This window comes from Eublepharis macularius, chromosome 17 (genome assembly GCF_028583425.1).
Source record: "Eublepharis macularius isolate TG4126 chromosome 17, MPM_Emac_v1.0, whole genome shotgun sequence".
Lineage (NCBI taxonomy): Eukaryota > Metazoa > Chordata > Lepidosauria > Squamata > Eublepharidae > Eublepharis > Eublepharis macularius.
The window spans coordinates 16,524,324-16,545,669 of record NC_072806.1 but is presented as its reverse complement, the minus strand read 5'-3'; the positions used below and the strand labels follow the sequence as shown (position 1 = coordinate 16,545,669).

Here is a 21,346-nt window from a genome sequence, read left to right as displayed (position 1 = left end):
CAAGAGCTCACTATTACTCCTCTCTGCTCAGACTGCAATGTGCTTGAACCCTCAAACACTCGATGTATGTGTTTAGGCAATGCTAGTTAATTGGATCATAAATGTGGTCCTGCAATGCTTTGCCACTGTTCCCCCTATCTCCATCCACACCCCTCTACTCAAACACCAAAGGAAACATTTCTGAAGGGAACTCATTTTCTACCAAAAGGGGGGGAAATATTTGGCTGGCCAATGTAAGAAACAGGTAGCAGAACATGGTGGACTTTTGGCCTGATGCAGCAAGGCTGGGCTCTTCTCAGATAACTGGCTCCTGAATATATACGAGAGTTGGCCAGACCCATCCACCAAGCCATCCTGAAGGAAACCCAAGGGGCACATCTCCACAAAACCCAGTATCCAGCCTGCATTTAATATCCCAAGAGGAAAGATCACATTTGTGCAGCGGTGAGGAATCCTTCCTAACCCTAAGGGATGTACAACAATCGATGTATTGTCAAAGGCTTTCACGGCCAGAGAACGATGGTTGTTGTGGGTTTTCTGGGCTGTATCGCCATGGTCTTGGCATTGTAGTTCCTGATGTTTCGCCAGCAGCTGTGGCTGGCATCTTCAGAGGTGTAGCACCAAAAGACAGAGATCTCTCAGTGTCACACAGAAACGTCAGGAACTACAATGCCAAGACCACGGCAATACAGCCCGGAAAACCCACAACAACCATCGATGTACAACCATGTTACATAACGTAACAAGATCACACACAGAGAGAGACAAGCAATAATACAGTCCTGCCTCAAGGAGTCCACAGTCTAATTATGTGAGCCGGGATGATGTAGTGATAAGGGAGAGACTAGGATCTGAGATTCCCTGGTTCGAATCCTCACTCTGCCATGGAAGCTTGCTGGGTGACACATTCCACCTCACCTACCTCACAGGGTTGTTGTGAGGATAAAATGGAGGACAACAACATTTGGGAAGAATACTGAGGTATAACTATATCAAGAAATAAATGTACAGGCTGAAGGAGACAAGAGGGAGAAAGGAGGAAGTTAGAGAAAGAAATCAGTACTCACAAATGTAGTTGCACGTATTTCAATTAGTGTTGGCTGGGGGCATTAAACGAACGGCGCTATAGAACAGGTGGGTTGTGCCGAGGGATTGGGAAGAAGAAGAGAAAGGGAAGGGGCTCTCCTGTGTGGGTGTTCTGGGAAGGAATTCCAGGCCACAGGGACAGATCATTCATCAGGGATTCAGCCACCCTCCAAGAGAGCTTTTCTATACATCTAGTCTCTGTCTCCTCCAAGGCATGCCTGCAATTTTGCATCATCTAACAAAACTCCCTGGATAAACCTCAAACCCATTGCTGCTAAGATGCAAGCAGAGACCTCTATACACATCTCCCCTCCAGCTCTCTCCATCCCCAGGAAAATCTGACTTACGTTGCCCATGGTCCTGGAAAAGCTGGTGGGCTCGTGCCCCCCTCCTTCCCCAACGTGGCGAAAGCCGGAGGATCGACCTTCTCCGCATCGGAGGAAAGCATAACACAACAATGCCGGCTGGGTCCCCAGGGGAAAGAGTGAGAGCAGAAACCCTGCCCCTCTGCAAGCGCTGCCTGGAATCCTTCGCCCAGCTGCCCCAGGTAACACGCCAGCTGCTGAGCTTCTATTGGCCTCCCGGGGATGCCTAAGTAATATTTTTGCCTCTAAATTGGGAGCCGAGGGAGCTGAAATTTATTAGGACGAAGGTGAAGGAAGGCAAGGGCTTGGGGCAAGGAAAGGACATCACAGCACGGCACCTGAGCCCGTCCCTGCCCTGCACACCTGCAGGCAGAACGCAGCATTTTGTACCCACTGGTGACACACACACACAGGCAGAGATTCCCTGACGACGAGCAGCAGAACAATAAACCCAAACGAGCTGGGAGCCAGTTCTGCAGAATTGGTGAGAGCCGGTTTCCGCTCGCTTTCAATGCTGGAGAAGAATATGCTGGGACTGAAGAGCAGTTCACATATTCATGCCTGCTAAGGTTGCCAACCTCCAAACGGGGCCTGGAGATCTCCGAGTATTACTACTGATCTCCAGACAAGAGAGACCAGTTCCCCTGGAGAAAATGGCTGCTTTGGAGGTTGGATTTTATGGCCTTATAGCCTGCTGAACTCCCTCCCTTTCCTAACTCTGCCCTCCCCAGACTCCACTCCCCCAAATCTCCAGGAATTTCCCAATTCACAGTTGGCAACTCTAACTGCATGCCCCTTTGCCACTGCAACATCATACGCTGGCTTTCATAGAATCATAGAGTTGGAAGGGGCCATACAGACCATCTAGTCCAACCCCCTGCCCAGTGCATGTGTGAATGTATAGTCTTGGATCAATCTCCATATTTCCTTCTCCCTTGAAAGATATTCGTTTCCAAGAGGGCTCGTTTCCACACTCTACTGTAAATCATCCAACAGTTCACAGCGTGGTCCCTGGGTTATGCCCTCCTGGTCTGGCTTCAGGAACAGCCTCAGCCTGGTCCAACATTTCCCTCCTCCCTGACACACGGGCACACATCAGTGTCCCCCCCCCTTCCTCTTCAGACATGCTCCCCTCCAACGCAAACCCACTGCCCCCCCCCCGCACCATGTTCTCCACTGTGCGCAGGTACTTGGCACAATGCGAGTGCCCATTATAGTCGGCGAGGTCAGCAGCGGTGTAGCCGTCTTGATCTCGGATGCCCAGATTGACGCCGTTCACCACGAGAATTTGACAGCACTGCAGAGAAAAAAACGGAAAAAGCGTGTCAATGGAGTGTCAGGATGGTTGAAGGCAATCTGCCAGTGCTCAGTTAAGATTTACTTAGGGCCAAGTGACAAGTGACAAATGACACTTGAATGGCAAGTGGATCGAGTGGAGAGCAAGTGGAGGGCAAGTGAACAGGGAGGAATACACTTGCTATTCAAGTGTAATTCGTCACTTGTAGTTTGGCCCTTAGACCCAACCAATCTAACCCAACCAGTACCAGATTACTGACCAGGCCTTCCAGGTGCTCATTTCCATGAGAATAACAGATTATTCAGATTTGATATCACTATAGCAGCTTTTCCTAACATGCACAATCAATGCCTTTCATATGGAGTATCTAATAATCGCTACAATCCTGCAAGGTAGGCCAGCCTTATTACTACCAAGTTATTTATTTGGGAGGCAGACTAGGATATGAAAGACCCAGGTTCGGATCCCCACCCTGCCATGGAAGCTCACTGGGTGACCCTGGGCCAGCCACACACACATACACAGCCTAGCCTACCTCACAGGGGTGTTGTGAGGATAAAAACAGAGAAGGGGAAAACACTGTTGTAAACTACTCTGGGTCCCCATCGGAGAGCAAAATGAGGTATAAATAAATATCTAAACATTTTGAAAAACCACATTGACAGAAGGGGCCATAAGACGATTTTAGGACTGGACTGAACGCCAGCCCGTCTGGCCCAGTCCTCTGCTCGGGAAGGCGTTTCCCATCGAACCACCTCTTGGACCGCAGTGGCTCTGTGGTCAAGCTGACCACTCATGAACTCACCTCCAGCTCACCATTCTCTGCTGCGTCGTGCAAAGGGGTCCCACCCCAGTTGTCTGTGGAGATCTCCCCTCCATGCAAGAGCAGCCAGCTGAGCACTTTGGCGTGTCCTCGGCTGGCAGCAAAATGCATGGCGGAGGCTCCGTCATCATCCCGTTCCGAGAGGCTGATATCGGTGAAGCTCATCTGGGCATGAGAGGGAGAAAGAGAAATGGAGCTCAGCAAAGAAGAGGTTAAAGGCACGAGGGGACAGATGTTGTTAAGCAAAGCAGGTCCGACCCCAAAAGCTGTCTGGAGGGAAGATCAGCTGGGATCCGTCTCCCAGATCCAAAGAAAAATCAATTAGTTTTTAGCTGGCGCACAAGGTAGAAAGTCTGTGTGATTTTGGTTGGTCTTCATAAAAGCCATTTATGTGGCTTTTTGCTATTGGCTCTCTCAAAATACATTAGGCCAAATGAGAGAAAACACACGAGATTTCTAAACTGGCATAATTTATGCAGCTGCCAGAATTTTTCTCAGGCGCAGAACTGGGATCTTTTTAGCACCCACAGCCCACTTCCAGTGTGTTTCTCAGACCTGCGGACACACAGAGAGGTCACTGAGAAAAGAGCTGTCAGCTTCAAAAGGGCAGTAAACCAAAGCCAGGAAAGGCATGTCCGGCTTCTGTACCTACAGGTCCCACCCTGCAGTTTGCCAAGAGACATCTCCCTCCAACTATGGCTGCAGCCAGCCTGCCCTGAAAACTATTGCCCATATGTATGACTTTTCCTTCAAGACTAACTTGTGAAAGGGACAGGAGATTCCGACAGGGACACTATGGCTGATTCCGCACAAGTTGGATAATGCACTTTCAATGTACTTTAGCAATCGTTTGGAAGTGGATTTTTTGTTTCACACACGAAAATTCAGTTCCAAATGATCTCTAAAGAGGATTGGAAGTGCATTATCCAATGTGTGTGGAATCAGCCACTGTTAGCACAACTCCCGTTTTGAAGCTGCTGACCTCAGGGCCAAGCTACAAATACACGTGAGTCTGTTCACTTGCCATTCAAGTGTAATTGGTCACTTGTAGCTTGGCCCTCAGGGGGTTGCTTTCCACCGGCCTAGCCAAGATGATGCTCACCAGCCAGACGATGACAGTGTTGTGGCCCATCTGGGCAGCTGCGTGAAGAGGGGTCATCCCATCGTTGGCGCGTATGTGGGGATCCGCTCCGCAGTCTTTTACCAAGTATTGGATGATTTCCAGGTGGCCTTCCTGGCAGGCTAGGTAGAGGGGCGTGGCACCATTCTTTGTTTGGGCACTGACCGAACTGCAGAAACAAGGATGAAGGGCCATTCAGACACAAGCCTTGATTTTCGGCATAGCCTGTCAGCAACTCAGCTCAGTTTCCCATGTTATTGTCACTGGTAGGGGTACATCCCAGGATCAAAAAGAACCAGGGGGATGGGAGGTGCACTCAAACAGTCCAAATTTTACACCATGAAAACATTTTCAATCTTTTTGCATTTTCCAAAATTGAACAATTTATCTTATTTTGCAATTTATTTTACCATTCTGCAAAATGTACAGGACCATCTCCCTCCCTATGTTCCTCCACAGTAGCTTCGCTCATCTGAACAGGGTCTCTTGCAGGTGCCACCTTGCACATGGTTGAAATCAACAGCAGACTGTACATGGGCTTTCTCTGTGGTGGCCCCTACCCTGTGGAACGGCCTGCCTGAGGAGGTCAGGAGAGCCCCCACTCTCCTAGCTTTCCGCAAACGCTGCAAAACTGAATTAATCAAAAAGGTTTTGTATTGTAGGGAGGGGGTCTGAGATGCTTCCCTCATGAGTTACGGACCATAGACTTCACCACTACGTTGCCTTACATACTATCCATTGTTTTATATATATGCTCCTATGAGCTACCTGTGCTTCATGTTGTCTAATGTCAGCCCTAGAACTGCTTATATTCTGTTTCAGCATTTCTTCAACTCTGTATTGGATTCTTACTAATTCTATGTCTTTGTAAACTAATGTTTATTTACCCTATGGCATTGTTTATGGAAATGTCCTTGAAACTGTATTAATCTCACACTGTGTAATCTGCCTTGAGTCTCAGTGAGAAAGGTGGACTATAAATGACTTTAACAACAACAACAGATTGTACTAGTAATGGGCAGAGATTTATACAAGGTATCAATACCTCACCCCAAACCACAGAATTCTGAAAGTTTACAATGCTAGAATTCAGTGCTGCTAAACCAGGAAGGTCCCTGACCTAGATGGCCCAGGCTAACTTGATCTTGTGGGATCTCATAAGCTAAGCAGGGTCAGCCTTGGTTATTACATGGATGAGAGACCACCAAAGAAATCCAGGGTTGCTACGTAGACACAGGCAATGGCAAACCTCCTCTGTTCATCTTTTGCCTTGAAAACCCTATCGAGTTGTCATAAGTTGGCAGAAACTTGACAGCACCTTACACACACACACAAGCCAGGGAGGATGCAAAGCCATGAACCTTCAGGACCCTTCAGGTCCATCACTTCTGCCCTCCATATTGGGCTCTGATAGTCCCCTTTTGCATCTTAACAGGTCATTAAGTTAATAAGCATTGCTTAGGCTAAGCTCCTTCCATGGGCTGTTTTTGGACACCGCAATTTAGCCGTCTTTTTAAATAAGCCGATTAGGTGAGTAGTAAACACATTGGCTAGGCCACCAACCACTGTGATGAAATACTGGAAACAAACAAACAAAAATGGTTCACATCCCTCTTTGAAAGAGGGGGAATCTTATATAACTCAGCTGGTGCGATGGAGAAAGCCCAAGGCTGGGGCAGGAGAAGAGAGAATTCAGGGATTAATCGACGTATGCAAACCAAACAATGTGGTCAGAGCCCTCCCAGGAGAACCACAACTTCAGTCTGCAGCTAGACAGATCTGATTCTTGAACACTGAACTGGAGGTAGTCCAATGATCGGAAGACATCTGAACACAACGCAAGGGCTCAGACCTGCGGCGCAGTGGATAGAACCTCAGGGCAGCCAGCCAGTCCCGCAAAGACAGCTTCTGGATAGCATCAGGCTATCTCAGCGGTCAGCAATCTTTCATAAACAGAAACCCAACTGATGACAAAATCCGGAGCAAGAGATCAGCAAAGAGCTATTATAAGAAAGCCCCTTTGCCCAATTGGAAAGCTGCAACTGAACTTTACTGATCAGTGGCACATTGACCCATTAAGTTTCTGCAGCCTGAACACTTCAGCCTGAACGCTAAGCAGTGGCACACACAGGAGGCCTCACCATCTGTTATAAATATACACAAGAGCATGCTGCGTGATAGTTTTAGCACACTGGCATAAACCTGCACATGGTTCACATTGGGATTTCTGGCAACTGTTCACCTTCCCGTCTCTAAGCAGTCTTTTAGTCTCATGAAAACATCAGCCAGTCATTCCTTTCACAAACTGGTTACTCTAGCATCCCATCTACACACTGCTATACCTTAACTTGGAATATTTCCTTTTAAAGAACCATATTTGGCTCCACCCCAAGCCACATTTGACTCTGGAGTCATAGGCTGGCAGACCCTTGGGAAAGAGGGAAGCAACGGAACCAATGGCATTGCTTCCAAGCCAGCCTTGTTCTCTGGGCTGAGCAACAGAGAGGACATGGTTTCTCTTGGCACAGCTGTGATCCCTCTTGGCCCCATACATGCCTCATCTTACTCCCCTTTGCCCTGTACACCTAGCATTGTACACCTTTGCCCTGCAGGAGACAAGATATTCAACACATTTGGTCAAGTCTAGAATCAAATATCTAATTCTGAACTAGGTGACAGAGTGTGGAAGAACATAGCAACAAAATGGAGCTATGGGACATACAGGAAGTATTACGAGGTTTGCAGAAAAATCTGAAATAAAAATACTGAGGGGTTAAAACTCCTTAAAATAACAGAAACAAAGGCTGAGCTTTCAATGGCCATTGTGGATGTTGCTAGGCAACCACAATAATACTGCTATGCCTTCCAAGCCTTGGTTTCTGTAAATCAAAGCCATGGGGGGCAGGGGTGGACTTGGAAGTAAAAACTGCTATGGAAAGTGTCCTTGCCCTCTCTTCTGTCAGATACTTTGGTGAGAGAGGACTCACTGGGGACAGGCCCAGCAGGAACCATCAGAATAACAATCCACGCCACGTGGCCCGGTCTAATGATGCCACACAGTAGCCACCAGACTTTTCCCAAGGAGGAGGGAAAGCCAAAGACAAAAGAGCAAATAAAGGTACATTGGCTGGTGGGTGGGATGCAGAGAATGAAGCAAGAAAAGGGGAGAGGAAATGGAGGCTGCTAGGGAAGGGAAGGAGAAATAGTGGAGGAGGAGATATGGGGGGAAATATGATGCCCCCTGCAAGTCCTTGCACGTTCCCTGCTTGTTATATATATTGTCGGTCAATGCTATTGCCTTAAAAAATCCATCAATGTTGGAGCCAAATCATGGGAAGCAACTTCTGGAATGCTCAGTGCCACGCTGTGGCAGCGAAACTTGTGTTTCAGCACCCGGTCAGTTGGAATGGCTATTTCCAGTCTGGTGAGAAGTGAGCGACTGCTTGTCCAATGGGACCTTGTGTTTAATTCCTGGAATGAGAGGTGCTGAGACTTAAGGGTTAGGCCTTGAAAGCTTTTTGTTAATGAATGCCAGTTCTGCAGATTCTCGGCGCTGTCCATTTAAAAGGTCCAAGATAGGAGCAGCTGAGAGGATTACTGAAGCAGGGAAAACACTCCTGTCGATACCGTTTCAAGAGCCTTTGGCAAAACCTTGGGGTGCCCCGTCTATTTGAGAAGTGATCTGTATGGATCGGGGGGGGGGGGGTGGAGGGATGGAGCTTTGCTTTCCGGATACATTAACTTCCCATAGGAGAATTACTGAATGCTACAGCTGGGCTTGGACTTGGCTGTGAATCCTGTTGGGGTCAGCCCCGAACGCTTGACATGTGCCAGAGTTGCAGGCTTCGGCATCACAGCAGCTGCTTTATTAAGCAATCAATAAATACCTGTTTAATATTTTAAAAAGCAGCAGCAATACATACTCAGCTCGGCTGTCAAAGGAGATCCCAGGCCCTTCAATAATTCAACGCTGTAACTCCAAGAAGGGTGGTAGGAGGCCAGGTTCTCTGGGCAGAGCAACGGCAACAATTCCCTCTTTCCCTGAACTCTCTTTTATTTTGCCTTCTGTTTATCCTTTAGCGCATGGATGGTTCTGACACGTAAAGCACAAACAATACATGGGAATGAACCCAGCGAAGTTCAGTTGTTTGTTACCTGAGCAAATCCTTGAGAGGGCTATACCACTTCAAAACTAGCCTCCTTCAAGCGCAGGTTTGAGCTACATCCTAAAAATATGTTATTAAACATTTTACCAAATACGGGCCATTTCCACACAGCTTACCTTATTCTACAAAATAGCGAAATCTCGCACGAAATCTTGAAAAAAGATGCTGTTATCACGGAAGAAGACGCGGTAACAGTGTCTTCTCGCGAGATTTCGTTATTTTGCAGAATAAGGTAAGCCGTGTGGAAACGGCCACTGTTACACAAGAACAAGGAGACCTTTTCCGGTACATGGTGACAGCAACAAGAGTGCTTCATGCAGCGAAATGGGAAACAGATCTGTGCCCTGACAGGTCAGAGTGGATAGACAAGATCTACGAATATCCAGAGTGGATAGACAAGATCTATGGCCAAATTAACTTCTTATATGCATAATAGACCAATAGCTGAATTTTGGAAAAAATGGAAAGATTTCTTTGATTACTTAGGTTAAAACTAAGATAAATTAAGGTAACTTGAAAGATAAAACACAGGAGAAATGATTAATTAAAAATTGTTGATACTAAAGTCTGGGTATAAGCAACTAAGGAGAGGGAATGAGAGCCAGGGGTTTTTTTCTGGGAAAAGAGGAGGCGGAACTCTCAAGAGGGAAATGAGGAAGAAACACATGGGATTCTTTGAAAGCATATTATTTTCACGCACTATAGCCCAGTAGTTTCAAGAGGTGCCGGAGCTCCATTCCACCACGTTCCTGCTGAAAAAAAGCCCTGATGAGAGCTATTATTTAATTTAGCTATGCTGTTACATATTTTGAAAGTATCTTTCTATTAGTTTAATCTAACCTCTGTAAGTTTTTATGCACTTTCTATTGTTATATCTTTTCTTTTTAAATAATTTTTTTAAAATAAAAAACCCTATCCTTCTTGCCCAAACTGCATATTTTGACATGTATATATGTATAAATTGCAGTCAAGTCACAGTAGACTTATGGCGACCCCACAGGGTTTTCAAGGCAAGAGATGGACAGAGGTGGTTTGCCGTTGCCAGACTCTGCATAGCAACCCTGGACTTCCTTGGTGGTCTCCCATCCAAATTCTGACCAGAGTTGATCCTGCTTAGCTTCCAAGATTTGATGAGACTGGGCTAGCTTGGCCATCCAGGTCAAGGTATATTCCCCAACAGAGAGCTTATCATGTGACTTTAACCATCACTCCTCTATCAGTAATGTTGCTCTGACACTCAGGGACTGCCACTGTTCCAAGGCCACTCAAGTGTGCCCATAAACGTGCACAGAATTTATTCAAGACTTCCCTCATTCAGGACAGTTAGAACAAAGTCATGGAACTTTATTTTTATATATGACAACGGCAGAGAGATTATGATATGCGCAAAAATGGAAGCGTTCGTCAATAGAGAAATGGTTGGTGAAGATGATGGAATTTGCAGCGATGGTTAAACTTACTTCTTCGATTAGAGAAAAGACAGTTATTGTTGGTTGTTGTGGGTTTTCCGGGCTGTATTGCCGTGGTCTTGGCATTGTAGTTCCTGACGTTTCGCCAGCAGCTGTGGCTGGCATCTTCAGAGGTGTAGCACCAAAAGACAGAGATCTCTCAGTGTCACAGTCTGAGAGATCTCTGTCTTTTGGTGCTACACCTCTGAAGATGCCAGCCACAGCTGCTGGCGAAACGTCAGGAACTACAATGCCAAGACCACGGCAATACAGCCCGGAAAACCCACAACAACCATCGTTCTCCAGCCGTGAAAGCCTTCGACAATACACAGTTATTGTTACCCGGAAACCCTTTATAGACTTTTTGCATGAAACGGGAAAAAAATGAACTGATGACTTGAGAATATGATGATTAAGGGAGTGGGTGGGGAGAAAATAGATAATAGAAAAAGGAGAGACTCATTGTGACCATAGAGTAAATGTTAAATTTGTGATTTTATTTGTTTGTTGTAGAGAAAATCAGAAGTCACTGCTTTATATCTCTTTTTTCATATATTTTCAGCCTTTCCCCACCTCTTCTTCTCTTTTAACTTTTTGCTAGTTTTATCCTTTTGTTCAGAATAATTCTTAAAAAAATAAAAATAAATATATATAAAAAGACCTCCCTCATTCAGGACCTCCTCCTCAGTTGTCATTCAACTCGTTATAAAACATGCCATTGGATCATACACAGTTGGCACAGACGATAAAGCATTGCTGTTTATTTTATTGGTGCACATATAAGGTTTTCTTGGCATGTATTACTACTGCTGCTGCTTTTGCTGTTGCTGCTACTTCGTGTACAATACATTTTTATCCCACCCCTTTTTTCTCTAACTTGGATGAGAGCTTTCAGCATGCAATTTGTTTAGTTAACGTGCCTTAACTAAAACCGAATAGAGACCACGAGTCTAACCCTCATATGCATAAATAGAACAGAAGTTCAATTTTAAATTGTTTATTTTGAGAATTCTGTTGAATTGCCATTGCTCATGCAAATCACTCGATACAAAGGGATTTTTTTTACCAGCAAAGTGGAAAGCATGTCTGTCAATAAGTTCCCTCTTGATTTCCTGGATATCAAGAGCAAGGTCTTGCAGCATTCTCCTGTGTTTAAGGGGTGCCGAAATCTTTCTTGAGATCCCAGCTTGCTGAATCTTTATGTGACACGGGCATTTCGGCTCACTTTTGCATCGCATTCACTTTTTTTGGGCAGAAGCACTGCCATCTAGATGGAATCAGGCTCTCTAAGAATGATTCAAAAACAACTACAGGCCGCTTGGCAGTAGCCTGTAAATTTCCCAGAATTACAACCAATCTCCAGAAGACAAAAAAGTACATTCCCCTGGAAAAAATGGTTACTGAGAAGAATGACTGTATGGCATTATACCCACTGAGGCCCCTCCCCTCCCCAAACTCCGCCCTTTCTAAACTCCACCACCAAATCTCCAGGAATTTCCCACCATGGAATTAGTAACTCCGGCACACAAAGACTTCGCATTTGTACACCCAGGGAGGAAGACTATTTTCCCACTGTGTATATTAAGCTGCTCTTCAGACAAGCATCCTAGGAACAAATTTCTTGCTAGTGTTTTACAGTTCCTTGCTAACAGGTCAACTCTTAAACAGGCACTCTCTGTGCAGGCAATGATTTATTTATCACATTGAGGGCTGCAAAATTTGCTCTGGCAGCTACGAAAATTTGAGCCCAGCCTTCCAAAGATAATGGGATATCTTGTGTTTCTGATCACCTTCTTTGATATGTAATAGTCCAGCTAGAGGTACAGCTAAGAACTTTGTCCTTCTTGCTATAATTGGCTTTTGACATTTACATATGCAGAAACAGCGTTATAATAGAACTGTCCATTTATCTCTCTCTCTCTCTCTCTCTCTCTCTCTCTCTCTCTCTCTCTCTCTCTCTCTCTCTCTCTCTCTCTCTGTGTATTCAGAGGTTGCATCCGATAGTGTTTTGGAGATCTGGGTGGCCGTTGGCTAACAGCCATGAAGCATTATGTATGTATTGCTTCATTCATATGCAAGTGTATGAAAATGCAATTAATTAAAACTCATACAGTTAATCAAATGAGATTTTGTTAGTTCAAGAGATAGTCTTAATATCTGCATTCATTAATTATTTCAATGGGTTTTTTTTAATGATGAGTCAGTTCTTATTTTTTCAAGGTTAGTCATTGGCCTTAAATGTCTATGTTGTGTAAAGATGATTTTATATCTTATTTATTTGTTTGTGCATACGCTGCTTTTCTCCCTAATAGGAACTTAAAGAAGCTCAGTAGTGGTTAAGAGCACGGGACTCTAATCTGGAGAGCCGGGTTTGATTCCCCATTCCTCCGCTTGGAGCCAGCTGGGTGACCTTGGGCTAGTCACAGCTCTCTGGAGCTCTCTCAGCCCCACCCACCTCACAGGGTGTTTTGTTGTGGGGATAATAATCACATTCTTTGTAAACCGCTCTGAGGGGGCATTAAGTTGTCCTGAAGGGCGGTATATAAATCTATTATTATTATTATCATAATCATCATCGTCATCATCATCATTATTATTAAATTCTCCCCTCCCCCACTGTATCCTCACCACAACAACCCTGTGAGGTAGGTTAGGCTGAGAGTGTGTGATTGGCCCAAGGTCACTCAGCATGCTCCCACAGCAGAGCAAGGAGTTCTTCAAGGGCCTAGTCTAACACTCTAACCACCATGCCTTAAAAATATAAGATGGAGGCTGTGCAGGATTTTTACGATGATTGAGTTTTGCCTTGAATATATGTTTTGAAAGGTGGGAGATTGTTTGAACACATGAAGCTGCCTACACAACTCAGACCAATGATCCATCAACTTCATTATTGTCTAAGGCCATTAGCAGCTCTGCCCGGTCCCCGACAGAAGTCTTTCCCATCATCTGATCTTTTTAACTAGAGATGGAAAAGACTAAGGGTCTCTCTCTACACAAGATGCCTCGACGCATGCTCGTCAAGTGTAGTAAGACACGTTAGCCAGGAAGGATAGTTTAAAAAGACAAAGCCTGCTGAGATTGATCCTCAGAGGATTTGTTGATTTCATCTTCCCTTCTCAGAAGGCTCTGTCAATTTCACCTCTCCAGTCTAAACCTGTGTGGGATCGCAACCAGAGGGCAGCGAGGACTCGAAATGGGCGGAAGCTGTCTTCAAGAGCTGGGCTTGGACCTGGAGAGGTTATAATGGGCTGAAGTTTCCCTTCTGGCATTTCACAGCCCCTTCACACAGATCCAATGTATAGCAAAGCCTTTGCCCTGCCACCATCTCCGTCTTTTTAAACTACTCTTCCCGGCTAACATTGCATCTCCCAACATGTGTTCTTCACGTGTCAGATGTCTAGTGTAGAGAGACTCTAACTTGGGACCTTCTATGTGCCAAACAGATGCTCTACCACTTTGCCAGAGCAGGGACTCAACCCATGCGCTTTCAAAGTGGCTTCCTCCCTATTGCTGCCTTCAGCAACAACTTCATTAAATATGAACAAGCCAAGAAAGCCTTTATTGGCATATATATATAATATAAAATTTTAAATACAGAAACGAGTCCATACAGAGTAAGATTAAAATTACAGATAGGAACAGGACAACAGTATAGCAATATAGACATGCCAAATGCAGCACTTATCACTGTGGGCTTTCTGGAAATTAATTCAAATCCCCATAAGGTACAGGTGACAAAAAGCTGCTTTGCCTCCATGACAGAGTCAGGATAAGTATGCGAGGAGGGGAGGGGGTATCCAATTTCCTCCTTATAGTGCACACACTATGGGAACTGCCCTTCAGATACTATCAATCTGATTATCTTAGCCTAGGCAATACAAGACAGTGGCATCTACACAACAGCCCTTTTAGGAAGCAATTTCAACATCATTCAAAACATGCCAACAAGTTCAGGAGGGGTACAAAAAAAATCCCCAGGGTATGTTTTTTTATCTCCATGAAAAGGCGTTGGAAAAACTTCAAGTCGCCTCCGCTCCGACCTTTCTACTTATTCTGATGCATCAATATGTGCTGGAGAGTCCAGTAGTGGCAGATAATGGGTCTCCTTGACCTTTCCCACATGAAGCCAATCAAATCATTAACCTTACCAGTCAGCCCTGGCCCCGGTCTCCCAGCCACATAAATGCTGGATCCCATTAACTGGACATGCAACTGGTCACCAGGCCAACTGAAAAGCCGGATTTGTCAGGGAAGGTCAAGAGATGAGTACATACCACCCCATTCCTCATTCACTGTAGACACGTTGAGATTTTGCTGGATCCATATTCCTGGTCTGACACATTCCACGCTGAAAATCACAAACTATTTTCATGCCGTTTATTCTAGGAAATGCTCGTTTATCATGATGTCTGTGGGCTGCTTTCCTAAACAAAAGCAATCTGAAACTATGCATAACATGAAGATAATAAAGCAATTACTTAAATACCATGCAATCCACCGATAGTCTCCTCCCAATCGGAAATCAACCCTCACTCAAAAACAACAGCCCGTCCAATAAAGAATGCAGGAAAAATGTTTGCACTGAGCAATGGAGGGAGATGGGGAGGTGGGCTACTGGTTCTTCTTCAGGCCTGACTGCCAGAGAGTAGCATAAAACTCAGTGGTGGAAGAGGGAGCCATGCTTGGTATCTTATGGGATGCCCGGTGGCTCCTGGCCTCTTCCGAGCAATCCATCTGCTGCCCACTGCCTTGGTGAGCAACAAAAGTCAGCGCAAGTGGAACCTGCTTGTTGGCCACCTGCCCGACAGGTCTCCAGTGTCAGGCCTGTTGTGAAACTGGACTGAGGTTTTCTGTACCTGGCAAGCAGCTGCAAAAGGTGGCCTTTAAAACACAGCCAGCAGCATTCAGAAGAAAAAGAGCCCACTTTTGTTAAGACAAACAGATCGGAAAACAGAACAATGCAGCAGGTGGCCTCTGTATATTGCTTTGTTTATTTAAGCCAGCTCCTCCCTCAAGGAACACATGCTGTGGCTGCAGGGGACGAAATCTACGCTAAGACCTTTTCTGGGATTCAGACAGGTACTGAACGAACCATATGCGAGCAGGGCAGGGGGATGCATTCTACAAGTACATGTGGAAACTATTTGAAAAAGCACAGCTTGTCTTTATTCTTCATGTCTCAGCCCCTTTTAAAAACAAGGAATAGGGACTGTATGCTATACCACTGGGTACTGCTTATGGATGTAGATGTGCTGCTACTGGGTAGTTTCCACATCGGCTGATTCCGCACATGTTGGATAATGCACTTTATCAATCGTTTGAGGTGGATTTTTTGTTCCATACGCAAAAAAATCTGTTCCAAATGATCTATAAAGAGGATTGGAAGTGCATTATCCAACGTGTGCGGAATCACTCATCATTTAAACGTGTTGTGTTTAATTACTTATGCTTTGTGTTAGCAACGTTTCATCTCTGTATTTGAATTTATGCCTGTTTTCAAATGTCTGCAACCCGTACCCTATTGCACTGCATTATTTCTACAATCCATACCCTAATGAATGTCTGCCTTGAACCTCAGTCAGAAAGGTGGACTATTAAACAAACAAACATCTTGTTTCCTTAGCGCTAGTGCTCAGTCTGGAAATAGATGAAATAAGCACAAAAGTACCTATAAGCATGTGCAGACTGCCTACCAGTACTGGGGAACAGTCATTGTAATCAGGCCCAGCATATCTAAGTCAAGGGGAAAAGCCGTTCCAGGACTGGGAGTCTAACTTCTATACCTGGTGCACATTCATGGTTCATTCCAATCAAAGACATTCTGCACTGCCGATTGGCAGGGGTCATTTCGTAGAAAAAGAGCTGGAAGAACTCATTAGCATAACTCATTAGCATAACTCATTAGCATATGCCACGCCCCTTGCCATTGCCAGAAATGTGTCATTAGCATTGCTGATTTGCATATGCCACACCCCCAGACATCACCTATTCTGGCTGTTTTGGACCCAATCCTGGCCATTCAGGACTGAAATTGGGCCCAAAGTGGCAAAAAGGGGCTGAAAATAGCTGAAAAGGGGCCCAAAATGGTCTGGATTGGGCCTCTGCTGAACAGGAGAGTGATCCACCACCTGTCAGAGGCCTGATCTGTGCTGTTTCAGCCCCAATCTAGGAAGAAATGTGCCCAAAATGGCCGAAAGTCAGGTGGCGGGGCCACCTGACATGTGACCTCTTTGGGGAACTGCCGGAACTATTTTCCGGCGCGTTACTGCTCGAAATGAGCCCTGCCGATTGGCAATCCCTGCCAGAAATATCCATGTTCTGTAACCACTCAATTCTGGATACAGTATGAAAATTGAGCAGGATACAGGGCTGGCTAACCTTTAACATTCATTTTCAGTCTTTGAAGGCAGAAGTTGGGGAGGACTTTGCATGGAACAGGAAGTGGGTCAGAGGCTGCTACGCATTGGTTGGGAGCTGCAGTCTGAAGGACAGAACAGCGGCTGTAGGAATTGACTTCCTGCGAATGTCAGCTTTCATTTACAAAAAAATAAAAACATCACTAAAAGGCACGTGTTCCTGCCCTGGGAACTAAGCTCACAGAAAGAGGACCTCCTGACTGTCCCATCAGCGAAAGAAGGTCACCTAGCAGGTACACAAGAGAAGGTCTTTTTGGTGGCAGCCCACGATTACGGAATAGCATCCCCAGGGAAGTGCACCTGGCCCCCTCACTGCCGATCTTTCAAAGGCAACTGAAGACGTTTTTATCGAGGACTGCTTTTAATGAACTTTCACTCTATATTTTATTGGCAGTCTTAAACAGTGTTTTTAGTCATTTTATTACTGTTATTTATATTTTAAGCCACCCTCAGTTAATGCAAAGGAAAAAGGTGGCTAATAAATGTTTTAAATAAATTAAAAGAAATTCATAAACTATAAAATATATAAATATCAATGTCCAGCCCTGGGATTTTGCTAAGATATACTTAAAAAGTGTACAGGCTGTGCATGGTCCTGAAAGCCAGACTTATGGATGGCTGCATCAGATTACACATTTATTTATATGCTTAATTTATACCCCACCTTCCTCTGCAAGGGGGATTCAGACGGGTTTACATTGTTCTCCTCGCCTCCATTTTATCCTCACAACCACCCTGCAAGGTAGGTTAGGTTGAGAGAGACTGGCTCCAGGTTACCCAGCAAGCTTCCATGCCAGAGTGGAGACTCAGACCTGGGTCTCTCAGAGCCTATTCACATAAATATCTATCTTATACTAAGCCTGAGTACTGTCACACCTAAGTTGCATCTGTATATTGTGGGATACTGTGCTATCATTTCACAACAGCAAAAATGGACAAAATGACAAGAAAATTGAGAAACCTTGACCCAGGACAGTTCAACACAGACTGGGAGAAGCTGAAACAATATTTGGTGAAGAAATGGGAGGTGGGAGGAGAACTGTGGCAGTTTGAGAACTATTGAAACATAATAAAATGCAGAGGGGGGTGACTTTACCAGGGGGTGGAGAGGCAAATGAGAATTTCTAAGCAGTTACTTTGTTAGATTATTATATATAGAATAATACATAGAATATTGATAGAAAATAACTAATTATAAGGACTGACTAACTAATACTACTTTTGGTAAAAATTGTATAAGGTACTAAATTGAATAAGTCTACCTGTAGATATATGGGTCAAACTGATTGATAACTTTTGATGATAGTTATATAGATGTATAATCAAAGTAGAATAAAAATAATAATATAATTAAATATAACTAAAGCAGAATGAAGATAAGATATGCAGAAAAAGTAACATATAGAGTATAAGTTAAATTGGTTGACTTATATGAATGTATGGTTTATATGGTTTATGGTTTATAGAAATATTTGAAATTATGAAAAATGGGACAAATTGTTTGTCTAATATGGAAGAAGGGACTTAAAGATAGGGTACAGAGTATTAAAAATAGTTAAAGAATTATTGCTTAGAATAAAGGGAAAGTATATGTTTGTTAGATAGATGAATTTAAAATGAGTAAGGGAAAAGGGACAAAGGGTTGGAAAACTGTTGGAAGTCTACAAAAAGGGGGGGAAAGGGAGGGGGTTAGAAATTGGGAAATGGGGGAATTGATTGTAATGTGAAATTAAATGATTCTAATCCAATAAAAATTTTATTAAAAAAAAACAACAGCAAAAATTTACAGTTGGATTTTCCTGGGCGGACAAGCCACTCCATTTGCAAATGATGGCTGTAGCACACTGATAATGCAATATTTAACAATGTGTGAATATAGCCCCAGTTAGCGCTGACGGACGGAGCCTCGCCAGGGTTTTAAGCAGAAACATCTCCCCCCCCCCCCCGACTCCCTCCCTGACATCTTTTAACTGAAGCTGCCACAGATTGAATCTGGGACCTTCTGGACCATTTAGCAACAGCCCTTTTTCTAAAAGCATCCACACATGGAAGGTAAGAGCTCGTCCAGCTTTGTTCCTTTGCTTTAATTTTTAAAAAATCTGTTTAATGAAAGACAATCCGATTGAGGCTATTACCTACTAATCAGGGCAATGGAGCCCCTGTAAACCCATCCCTGGCCATTTCAGCATATTCTACCAGATAATCTGCTTCTGGCAGGCTTCAATCCTATGTAATAGAGCAAGAGGTTTGGGAGCTCCCAGCACAGGGAACTTCGGTTAAAGTGCTCTACCATCTGGCCTCCGCAAGCCGCAGAGAAGCATCATTGTTCGATAGCAGATGCTGAGGTTGGGGTGAGGTGGTGGGAAGATGCATTCCTTTGCTCTGAAAAAGCTTGTCCCATATGGACAAATTCCAGAAGAGAAGCTGTGTTGATTTGTTAGGGCAAAAAACCCCACAACCTTCCTAACAAAAAAACAAGAAGGGAAAATTCTACAGCACCTTAAAGGCTAATGAATGTATTGTAGCTTTGGTATTTGCAAGGAAGTGTGTGTGGGAAAAGATGGCAAGCTGCCCCCCAACTAGCACAAGAAAACGAAGGCGCCCCAACATATTGGTTCATACTGCCTAAGGTTAGTGGATAAACAAAGTCGTGTCCATCCGAATTCTGACCTTCAGGCAGCGGTTTTCAGAATTCAGTGGGAAGCCTTTTCGATTATCTAGTGAACTGGCATTCATGCTTACTAACCAAAAACCATCTTCAAACACTGCACACTGAGCTACAGAATGCATTTATTATATTAATATTCCACGTGCTTCAATATGCTATGTTGTCTATTGGCAGCACTGGGAGTTTGCATGAAGAAGAACCCAAGACACTGTTTTGCTCTGAGCCATCTTCTCCGGACGTTTGAGTACCCCAGCTATTCTTTGCTCTCCATGGTACTGACTCCGGGATGGAAGGGTGAAGGGACACAGCACTGCCAGCCCATCCTAAATACATGATAGTCATTATTAATTACACCACTGGAAAAGAGAAACACTGCACAATTTCACATTATTTGGGGAAACTGCAAATATAAGACTTGTCCTAGGATGTCCACGCTGTCACCAAGGCAGGGACTTCCAGCAGACACTCTCAGGAAGGACAACTTGAAGCTGCTGGCATCCACCAGCATTTCGGAGCACCTTCTGTGAGAAGCAGCCACGCCCCTCCCAAGAGCTGCAGCTGCTCTGATAAGCCGTATCTCTGCAATTCACAGAGGCACCAGCAGACCAAAACGTCAACAAGAGTGACAGCTGGGTGTCTATGGTCCAACACAGGCAACGTTGTAAATCAGAGCTCGAGAGCTGTTCCATTGTGCCATGCCACAGATAGCTTCATGGGGGCCGTAAAGGCATTGCGAACTTGTAACAACAGACTGCGATAAAGTCAGACATTGAACTCAAGGCACACAATGGGAGGTCTGCACTGTTCCCCACCAAGGCATTCTGTCAAATTGTCTGCAGGCGATTTGATGAGTCCCATTTCTGAAGATTAAACTGCCCCGGGATGGGTCAGAGACTGAATACAAGACCCCCTAGTGCTGACTTGCCCCATCTTTTCCACAAAACCTCTGACATCCAAAATTATACGGCCTTTCCCCTCCTTTCCTTTTTTGTTTTGTTTTAGAGGGAAGGAAGCAAACTGCAATTATTAAATGCAGATGTTATAACCATTTCCCCCCCATTCTGAAGTAGACCTCAGAAGAGTTCTTTGGGCCTCTTACACTCTACAGCAGGGAAGAGGAGCTAACAATACATTTTCAAAAAAGGTAAAATCTTAGGTGTCAAACACAGATGGCAGACCAAGGGGCATGATATAGAACAGGGGAAGACCTAAATACCCAGGTGTAGTGTTCCAGTCGACTGGCACGTGGAGGGCTTAGATGACTCGTATTACCAAGAGTGCCCAAGGAGTAGCTCCCCTAAGATTTTTCTTTTCCAAAGAGGGTTCACATACATCAAAGTCTTCCAAGGCAAATAGATCCAGAGGAGTTAGCCGTGTTAGTCTGTAGTAGCAAAAATAGAAAAGAGTCCAGTAGCACCTTTAAGACTAAACAACTTAACTGTAGCATAAGCTTTTGAGAATCACAGCTCTCTTCTTCAGATGCATGGAGGGTAAGAAGAAACTGGTCAGATATATAGGTGGAGAAGGGAGTGGGGAGTAGATGCAATCAGTTTGCTTCTGATAATGGGATCAGTTACTTTTGATAATGAGATAACCATCCACAGTCCCTATTCAATCCAACCCTGACTGAGTCAAATTTACATACGAATTCCAATTCAGCAGCTTCCCGTTGGATTCTGTTTTTGAAAGGTTTCTGTTGAACTATGGTGACCTTTAAGTCCTTGATGGAATGTCCTGATAGATTGAAGTGTTCTCCCATTGGTTACTGGATGGTGCCATTTTTAATGTCAGATTTGTGTCCATTTATTCTGTTGCACAGAGGTTGGCTGGTTTGTCCAATGTACAGAGCAGATGGACATTGTTGGCACACGAGGGCATATATCAAATTACCCTCCATGCATCTGAAGAAGAGAACTGTGATTCTTGAAAGCTTATGCTACAGTAAAGTTGGTTA

General features: G+C 44.6%; 1 protein-coding gene across 1 annotated transcript in view; it reads right to left on the bottom strand.

The window, feature by feature from the left end:
* ESPN (espin) overlaps positions 1 to 21,346 on the bottom strand; it is a 114,062-nt gene that overhangs the window by 64,435 nt on the left and 28,281 nt on the right. Inside the window, exons 3-5 of the mRNA XM_055001031.1 lie at positions 4,674 to 4,860; positions 3,554 to 3,736; positions 2,617 to 2,748 (exon numbers count right to left, since the gene is read on the bottom strand). Coding sequence (XP_054857006.1) covers positions 2,617 to 2,748; positions 3,554 to 3,736; positions 4,674 to 4,860 — 502 coding nt within the window. The remainder of the gene's footprint in view (positions 1 to 2,616; positions 2,749 to 3,553; positions 3,737 to 4,673; positions 4,861 to 21,346) is intronic.